We start from the raw sequence: 10,337 nt of genomic DNA on the forward strand, positions 1-10,337 counted from the left end.
TTTTCTTCTTCTTCTTCTTCATTTTCTTGAGTTCTTTCTCCTTTCCCCCTTTCCTGCTAACTCCTTCCTTCTTCTGTTTAAGATTTCAGGTCCAAGTTCTTCTCATTCTTCTTCTGGATTTCCACTACCAATAATAAAAATCATATTTTTCTTCATTTTCCCTTCGAATAGAGGTTTGAAGGGAACACAGGAGCTTTTCTTATGGCAGTTCGGTTCTCCAACATCAGGAGAAAGGTTTCAGCTCTTAAATCTAATCCAAGGGTGCGGTATCTTTCACTCCATGCGAGTTCCAAATCATCAGAAGAATCGATTCCAGATTCCCACTTCCTTCAATATAGCAGTCCAGAGCCCCGCCTAATCGACCACACCCCCTTCCTCCTCTTTCCTAAGGTCCGCTTATCAACCCTAGCTAATGGTATTCGTGTTGTTACTCAATCAGCCCCCGTGTTTTCGTCCCACATGGCCTCCATTGGTGTCTGGATTGACGCCGGGAGCCGGTTTGAAGCTCCGGGGACCAATGGAACCGCACATTTCCTTGAGCACATGATCTTCAAGGGAACCAGGCGACGGACTTCTCAGTCATTAGAGGAAGAGATTGAGAATTTGGGTGCTCGGCTTAATGCTTATACTTCACGCGAGCAGACAACCTTCTTCGCTGATGTTCAGGCCAAGGATGTTGCTGTTGCAGTCGATGTTCTTGCTGATATATTACAGAATTCGAGGTTTCCGGAGCACGCCATTAAGAGGGAGCGTGGAGTCATACTCCGGGAGATGGAAGAGGTAGGATGTTGCTTTTGTGTTGATATAGAAGAAAAAGGTGTGGTTTTTATTTTCTTTATGTGATATAAAAGATTTGGGTGATGTGAATGTAAAGAAGCGAAGTTTAGGTGTTAGATATGTAAATACATAGGAGTTGGGCGGTATGTATGTAAATGCCCCTTTGCATTGAAAGATTTACATGCATACATACATACCACTTTAATCTCTATGTATTTACTAATCTAACACCTAAACTTCAGTTTTTAACATATACATGGATGAAGTGCAACAAGCATTCATCAATAACAAAGAGCTGTATACATATCTGTATATGTATGAGGCAAATAGTATAAGGGAATGGGGAAAATGCAGTAAGCATTTCCTCACCATGCAGCCGCAGGTGTCAGAGATAGTGGAGAGCCACACTGTGTGAAATAGAGAATCAGATATGCTCAGGACGCGGTTATTACTCCCCTGCAAGCTGATATTCACTCGGGTGAACCATAGCTTGGTTCAAAGTGATATAAATCTTTGTTTTGGGAGTGGTTTGGTGAGGATATCTGTTTGTTGGTCCATCTAGCTGATGTAGTGGAGTTAAATTTGTTGTTTGTAAGTGTGTTGCCGGATGAAGTGTTACTCAATTTCTATATGTTTTGTCCACGCATGAAACATAGGACATAGGATTGTTAGCAATCGAAATAGACGATAAATTATCACAATATATTGGAGTAGGTTTGTTGATATTCACACCAAATTCAGTTACGAGACGAATTAACCACATGAAATCTATAAATGCCGCAACAAGAGCACAACATTTTGTTTCTGTAGAGGATCGAGCTACCGTATTTTGCTTCTTGACAGTCCAAGAAATGGGAGCATTACCTAAATAGGTGCAAAAACCCGTTATAGACTTTTGGGTTTGGGGATCGCTCGCCCAATCAGCTTCGACTTATGTATGAAGTTATAGGTCACCCATGGAATGTTGCAAGCTGAAATGTTCCGCACCTTTAAGGTACCACAATAGATGAGTTAGAAGCTGAACTTAGTGATCCGAGGACAAGTTCATATGTTGACATAATTGATTTTACCATAGATAAGATGTCTGGTCTAGTGATTGTAAGGTATTAGAGAGATCCCTTTAACTGTCGATAGAGCGTAGGATTGTGAAATGGCTTCCTGCTTTCGACATAAGCTGATTTCTTCAGAGGGAGAGGTTGCTTACTGGTGAGCAATCATTCATTCTGGCACTATGTAGAACTTGAGAAAGATATGTGGTTTGGGTGAGAAACCAAGAGTTAGGTGACCGATGAGCATGAATTTCCAAAAATAGGAGATGGGACCCATATGCTTGAGCTGAAACTTGGAGTTGAGTGTGTTAACTAGTAGAGATATGGTGGTAGGACTATTCCCAATAATCAACATGTCATCTACATAGATGAGAACAAAGAGATTTGTATTGTCGTGATTGTATAGAAGCAAGGTGGGATCGACTTTGCTTGTAGTGAAGCCATAATCCTTGAAGAACTTGGATAGCATAACGAACTACTGTTTCGGTGCTTGTTTCAGACCGTAGAGAACTTTTTGCAGCAAACACACATGCCCTGGTGGTTGTGGATCAATGAATCCCATAGGTTGACGCATATATAACATCGGAAAGTGTGCCATGTAGGAACAAATTAGAGACATTAAATTGGAGTACTTCCTATTATGATGTAGGACAAGCGTTAGAGAGATGCGGATAGTTGGTATCTTCACGATCGAACTGAATCTTTCACTATAGTTGATATCAAGCTCTTGGTTATAGCCTTGGGGAACAAATATTGCCTTATAGCGGGCTGCTGCACCATTCAAATTAAGTGTCGTGGTGCATGTTCTGCGACATCCAAGGATCTGAATGTTGGATGGAGGAACGAGTTTCGAGGTGCCTTATTTTTGAAGCTCATGAAACTCCTCATTCATTGTATGGCACCAATGGGCAAGTTTGGCTGCTTGAGTTTAGCAAGTGGGATCCGGTTTGGTTTGAAGTTTGTGTGAAAGGTTTAGTTTTTGGATGGGTTTGAGGTGGCTCATTTGCAAATGGGTGAGCATATGGTGAGGTATCCATAGATGTGATATGGTGGGAGAGGTGGAGGTAGAATTTGGAGATGGGATTTTGGCAGAGGTGACCTAATAGCATTTGGAGGTGGGAATACATTACGGGTAGTTTTGGAAGGTGGCGGGTATGTGATGGGAGCGAGCATAAGTGGAGGAAATGATGGGGAGGTTTGGTTAGTTTGCATTGAGGGTGAGTGGGGTACTTAGGTATAGAAATCTATGGATAGGTGAGTCATCAAATGTGACATGACGAGAAATGATAATTTTCTTGGTAGAGAGATTGTAGCATCTGTAGCTTTTATGGATGGGTGAATATCCTATAAAGACACAAGCATTTGATCCTGGTGCTAGTTTGTGAGCGGATTGTGGGCGAGTCCACAGTTAGCACATACAACTAAAAACCTTGAGGTGAGAATATGATGGAGGTGTCCTATACAAGTGTTGATATGGTGAAAGTAATTTGTGACTTTGGTGGGCATTTAGTTGATGAGATAGGTAGCAGTAAGAAGAGCATCCACCCAAACTGTGTAAGGTCGGTTGGCTTCATGTAGTAGTGCTTATGTAATTTCAATGAGATGGCGATGTTTGAGTTTAACGACTCTATTTTGTTCTCAAGTGAGACGCCAAGAGTATTTATGGATTGTTCCATTATTGCACAATAAATTATTTAGATCGGCGCTATTATACTCTCCACCACCATCTGTTCCCAGGATATTTCTTTTGGCATTGAATTGGGTTTGAAGCATAGTCATGAGATTTTTTATTTTAAGTGGTGTTTCAGATTTTGTAGACATAGGTTAAACCCAACAAAAGCGAGAAGCATCATCAACAAAGGAAATATAATATTTATAACCTTAGGTAGAGGTAATTGGAGATGACCCCCATACATCAGAATGAAGTTCTAAATTCTTATAGCTATATTTCATACTAGGACCAAAGAGTTGTCTATGCGACTTAGTAACATGACACGTCATACATATATGTAAGGTACGATAGATATTGAGATGTTGTGTTTTGGAGATAGTTCAGAGGATGTTTTGTTGTGGATGCCCCAACCTCTTATGCCAGAGATTGGAGGTGGCAGATTTGTGAAGAGTGGCAGAGAATGCGGGAATGGAGTAAAAAGGGAAGAATCGAGTGATAACTGCATCCTCAACATATTCGATTCTCCATTTTTTTTTGAAAGGGGGAAGAATCGAGTAGCTACTGCTCAATGGAGAACAGAAAGTAAAACCTATAGGTGTGTCCGCTGCTACCACTCGCGGGAAGAAGCACGGTAAAGCCCCTAGGAGGTAAACAACATTGTCGTGATCAAGAGGATTTGCCAAGAGGATGAAATATCGGAGCCCTTGCAAGAATTTCTGGTCCAATACCAGGAAGACAGGAAGAACCGAAGGTGATGAAGTGCAGCAAAAATTGATCAAAAGCAAAGAACTTTATACATATCTGTATATATATGAGGAAAATAGTACAAGGAAAAGGGGAAAATGCTGTAGGAATTTCCGCACTATGTAGTCGCAAGTGTTAGATGGTGGAGAGCCAAACCGTGTGAAAGGGAGAATCAGATATGCTCAGGATGCGGTTATTAATACATAACACCTTTTCTGTGAATGACAATGTGTATTTCCCTTTTTAGAAGTTTAAAAAGTGATATGTTTTATTTGATATGAAAGATTTGGGTTGTATAAAACAAAGTTTAGGTGTTAGGTATGTTAATAGATGTGAAAGGGGCAGTATTTATGTAAATGCCCCTTTGTATTGGAAGATTTACATACGTACCACTTAATTTCTATGTATTTACATATCTAATACCTAATCTTCAATTTTTATATATGTACCACCTTTTCTATGCATGTAAAGGTTCATTTTTTAAGAGTAAAAAAAAAAAAAAGTGACATTTCTGATGTGATGTGAACAATTTGGGTGGTACAATACAAGTGTAAAAAGAAAAGTTTAGGTGTTATATTTGTAAATGCATAGAAATTGGGTGGTATTTATGTAAATGCCCCATTTGTATTTAACTGAGTGGGATATCGTCAATGTTGTAAATTCAAATTTAATGAACCTTGAGAGGATTAGAGTGTTGAGATCATTTGACGTGATGACCGTTAAATCTTGATAAATTGTTTAACTCTTTTTTTCGAGTTTTCGGATTTGTGATAGAGGATAGATTCTCTAAAACGTGCGAATGGTGAGATATAAGAAATCTTCAATATTGCTAAAATTGAATTTTTCAGAAATAGTAGTATTTAGGCTTTGTTTGAGATAACTTTTTGAGTGCTTTTGTTGTAGCACAAATAGTTAATTAAAACATGATGTTTGTTTGAATGATTATTTTCTCATAACCTTTTTGTTTGGGTTAGATTATCTTCAAATGGTTGTTTTTGAGAAAGCATATCTAAAACTGTTGTACACAGAAGTGATTTTTAAAGTCAAAGCAGAAAAGCTAAACTTGTCTCAGTTGAAGTTTTAGGGGCTTTTAGGTGAAGCCTTTCTAATATGATCTATGTTAGATTTACGGATTTAACTTAAATCCAACCAAATAATTAAATGTACTAATGCTAAATCTGGCGATGGTTAAATACATATTTCTTTCCTGTTTCGCCGGTAAATCTTTGGCGGTGCTTGGTGGCATAGAGTCAATAGTATTTATAGACTATTTTAAGGTAAATCTACCTATACATGAAAAAATATGAAATAAATCTGACAGTTTGTCAAAGCCAAATTTCACTCCCTCCGTTAATTTTTGAAGTAAATCTGGATTTACTAAATCTGATATTTAGGTGAATTTAATGGATTTAGTATAAAAGAAAATTAAATCATGATAAAATGCCACACATAAGAGATGGATTTAAGAGGATTTAAGTTAAATCATAGCAAACATCTTCTTGGATTTAAGAACACCTGATTTCATAAATATGGATTTACCGGATTTACTAAATCCTACTTAACCTAAATTCTACGTGCAGCCAAACATCCCCTTGATTTACTAAACTCGGTAATACGATGGATTTGATAAATTTGGATTTGTAGGATTTACTAAATCCTACTCAAGTTAAATCTTGCTTGCTGCCAAACAACCTCTTAAGCTACTTCTTGGTAGGATTGAAGCTAAATCTTACTCAAATCTGGCCCAAAATAGGATGCTAAACAGTCCCGTATTCTCATTTTTTTCTTACTTTTATATCATTCTAATTAGTTGATCTACATTTATATATATTCTATCCATTTTTATTAATTTGTGCATTCTTGGTTAGATAGGTGCAAGGGCAGTCGGAAGAAGTTATTTTTGATCATCTTCATGCAGCTGCATTTTACAATCAACCTTTAGGAGATACCATATTAGGCCCTGAGGAGAATATTCAGGCAATTTCAAGGGTTGATTTGCAAAAATATATTTCAAGTCATTATACAGGTCCAAGAATGGTGTGTAAATATTATAAAGGTTTATTTCAAGTTTCTTCTTTTTCCCTATATTAAAACCTTAGTTATAGTGTCATTATTAACTTATGCTCTAGGTTGTCTCTGCCGCTGGTGCTGTCAAGCATGACGAGGTTGTTAACTTAGTTCGTAAATTATTCACAAAGTTTTCGAGGGATCCAACAACGGCTGATCAGCTTGTTATGGCGAAGCCGGCTACTTTTACTGCTTGTGAGGTTTGCTTCATACTTATAAAAGTTTTTCTTTTGGGTGAAATTTATGTTTATTTACATATCTAACATGTAAATGATATAAGAAGATACACCTTGCTTTAGATATAGTGAAATTTGCGTACATACCACACAAATCCTATGTATTTACATGCCTTACGCCTAAACTTTCATATTTATATTTATAACATTTTGTTGTGATAAACCTGTGCATGACAAGGTGTACTTTGCTTTTAAAAGTAAATGATAGTGATATTTTTTTTTTGAGATATTAAAGATTTGAGTGCTATGCATTTAAATATTGAAGCTTGGGTATTAGATATGTAAATACATAAGAATTGTGTGGTATGTATGTCAATATTAGTGTTTTCTTATGCTATTTAAGGATTAGGATCTTACACGAGCAAATATAAAAACTAAAGTTTTTGATATGTAAATACATTGAAATTCTGCGGTATATTTGTAAATCCCGCCTCCTTTTACATAATTTACCCACTTTTTGATGAGGTGTATAGGTGCGAGTGAATAACGATACGATGCCATTAGCACACGTAGCTGTTGCTTTCAAAGGGGCAGCTTGGACTGATGCTAATTCCATTCCTCTTATGGTGATTCAGACCCTAATTGGCTCGTGGAACAAAAATGCTGGTGTAGGTAATTGTTCAGGGTAAGATGTACCTGAAGTTGCTCATATAGTTTAATCAATATAGTATTCTTTTTACTATTTTTTACCATATAAATTTTATATTCGAAATCTTAGGTCGGAATTAGCTCGCCGAATCAGCACAGAGGGCTTAGCGGAGAGTATGATGGCTTTCAATACCAACTACCGTGATACGGGAGTGTTTGGCGTCTACTGCTCTGCCACAGTAAATTTCAAAACTTACAATTGTTCTGAACTTTGTTCAATTACCTTTTCACTATTTGTATTCTTCTAATGATTTCCCTTTAGATTAATAATTTAGATCCTGGGATTTACATACATACCTTATGCTTATGCATTTACGTAGTAACATCTAAACTTAAATATTTACTTATATAGCACTTTCAGTATCATATTCACATCAAAAAATTACATGAGCAGGTGTATTTCACTTGAGAAAATTTAATCCTAGTGATATTTTCTATATGATGTTAAATATTTGGATGTTATGTAAGTAAATATCAAAGTTTAGGTGGTAGATTTGTAAATACATGAGAATTGTATGTTATGTATGTGAATTCACCTTATATTTATTGCTTTGGTTGAGATTTATGGAATGATGCTTACTTTTATCTTTGCTCTAAATACACTAGAGTTCTCTCTTTTTTCTTCCCTGCCTCACTCTCTTTAAAAAGAAGAGCTTTAAAATCTCATGCAAAGGATTTGACAATGAAAAACCTATAAATTTTATATTTGCATGCTAATAGGCCTATAAATTCATTATTTGCAGTTCACATTCAAATAATATGTCTAGTAGGCTACGTTCAAAAATATTGAAGAGAGTGCACCTGCTTGAGTGTGGTTATAGAAATATATGGACTGATGGTTAGATTATCTGATGGCTTCCATCATTTTGTGAAGAACCTATGAATTTACATGCCATGGCTTAATACTAATAAAATTAACTTGATAGCGCCATAATTTTAGTATGTTTGTTTTAATATTTTCTCAAACAAATGTTGAAAAGTATTTATGAAAGGTCTAAATGAAGAGGGGGCGGCATTTACATTCTTACCCAACATTTTCTATATATTCACATATCTAATACCTCAACTTTGATATTTACATGCATACAGACACAAATTTTTAACATTACTTCACAAATACTGCTATTACTAACTGTTAAATGTAGTCACATCTTCATCCATAGATTCATAACATCAAGTGTTATAAATGTAAATCTTAAACTTTGTGTTAGATAAGTACATACATAAAAGTTGAGTGGTTTGTATGCAAGTTTCCCTTTTTTTTTCTCTTTTTCCTGGAAGTAATGACTGATACCAACTAAAACCATAAATTCTAATAATTTATCTTCTCAATTCGTTCTTAAGTATAAATTTTCTTTTATTGCAAGATCTAATGTGGTATTATGGTTTTTTTTTGGGTTTCTTTTGCAGCCTGATTGCCTAAATGGCTTGTCACGCGTAGTAATGCAGGAGATTAGGAGATTGGCTTATCGAGTTTCCGAAGCTGAAGTAATACGCGCTAGAAACCAGGTGATTGTCTAAACGTATTAAAAATAAAGATCTTGCATACATACCGCTCAATTCCTATGTATTTACATATTTAACGCCGAACTTTCCCCTTTTTGTATACATGCCACCTTATTTATGCATGAAAAGGTGCATTTCACTTTCGAAGGGTTAAAGTAGTGGTATTTTTGGTGTGATTTGAAAGTTTTGGGTGGTATAAATTTAAGAGGTGAAGCTTAGGTGTTAGATATGTAAACACATATGAATTAGGTGGTATGTATTTAAATGCCTCTATTAAAAATTGTCTCTTTTTTTATTAATTTATCAACTTTTATTTTAGCTGAATATGGATGTTTTTGTTACACTGGTCACATTTCTAGTTGGTAACTTCTTTGCTTCTTTTAAAAAATTTATGTGATGGAGAGCTTATCACAAGCAGAGATCTACTGGAGCATGATAAACTATAAGATAGTTTTGTTCCACAGTTTTAGATAGAAAAAACTTGGGACTATTACATAAGGAACATTGATGTTTACAAATTAAGCACTCATATGATTTTTTTGAACTACTGAACAGATTTATTTCTGCATGCCACGATCAAACTATCGAAATTTGATGAAAATGAAAAATATGGTTCGGGGGTTTGCCATGAATTTTGATGTTTGAGCGAGAATTTGCAAAATGAATGAAAGAGAGTGGTTGATTTGTAAATAGCAAGTTTTGGATGGTTTGTATGTAATTTACCCAAAACATTTATAACACTGACAACAGCTTCCAAATTTTCTCATACCCAAACTCTGCTTTTCATGCATAGGTCCAAATGAACTTTAGTTTTCATATGATTGCAATTTATACAGATTATTTGTGTGTTTTGGATTTTCAAATTTCACTTCATTGAGTGTTGCCGGACTTAAATTTGATCATGTGTTTTTTTTTTACGTTTTCAAGAATTTATGTGACAATGAGCTTATCACGTGTCGTTCTACCAGAATATGATTGGTGTAAGAAACTGACGCGGAAGCTAGAGTTTTATTTCAGTTTATATGTCTTGATTTACGTGTTTTAGTTTGTTATTTGCGCATTTATGTTTTCGGATGATATACTTGTAATCAGGAGGAAAAATTATTCCATGCGGATCGGCGTCCGCACGCAGCTTGCGTGCGGACGCATCACATGATTTACGGTCCTGATGTATTTCGGTGGGCCCCACCTAAAATTTTTTATTTTTTTTTTAAAAAACGGAAATAATCCTGACCGTAGATCACCGTGATCTACGGCCAGGATCGAACACCGCATGCAGAGATGCATGCGGTGTCCGCACGCAATAATCGCCCAATCAGGAGAGCCTAGTCTTTATAAATAAGGGTTGTTTTGTGTGGACTGGGAAAAGGGTTTTTAGACTTAGTGTCCATCCAGACCTTGCCCCTGGATTGGCTCTCGGGTGATGTTTTTCCATTATCTCGTTCTTCATTTTATTCACTATTCTTCTCAGCTCTTTCCTATGTTCTTACTGAATTCAATAACCCCCCTTTGCCAGTATCAGAAAGTTTACATCCAACTATTTTTAAGGACATATATATATATATATATGCCGCCTATTGTGAATCTTTGGTTGACAGAGTTTGTAAGAACTATGGAGTCACGGTTTATATATATATT

The 10,337-nt window shown here is 36.1% G+C and overlaps 1 protein-coding gene across 1 annotated transcript in view; it reads left to right on the top strand.

The window, feature by feature from the left end:
• Nucleotides 1–10,337, top strand: part of LOC110028105 (probable mitochondrial-processing peptidase subunit beta, mitochondrial) — an 11,923-nt gene continuing 1,586 nt past the window's right edge. The window contains exons 1-6 of the mRNA XM_020729835.1: nt 1–780; nt 6,115–6,279; nt 6,372–6,509; nt 7,019–7,170; nt 7,264–7,372; nt 8,604–8,702. Of these exons, the coding sequence (XP_020585494.1) occupies nt 202–780; nt 6,115–6,279; nt 6,372–6,509; nt 7,019–7,170; nt 7,264–7,372; nt 8,604–8,702 (1,242 nt within the window). The 5' untranslated portion in view covers nt 1–201. The remainder of the gene's footprint in view (nt 781–6,114; nt 6,280–6,371; nt 6,510–7,018; nt 7,171–7,263; nt 7,373–8,603; nt 8,703–10,337) is intronic.

This window comes from Phalaenopsis equestris, unplaced genomic scaffold, assembly GCF_001263595.1.
Source record: "Phalaenopsis equestris unplaced genomic scaffold, ASM126359v1 Scaffold000002, whole genome shotgun sequence".
NCBI lineage: Eukaryota > Viridiplantae > Streptophyta > Magnoliopsida > Asparagales > Orchidaceae > Phalaenopsis > Phalaenopsis equestris.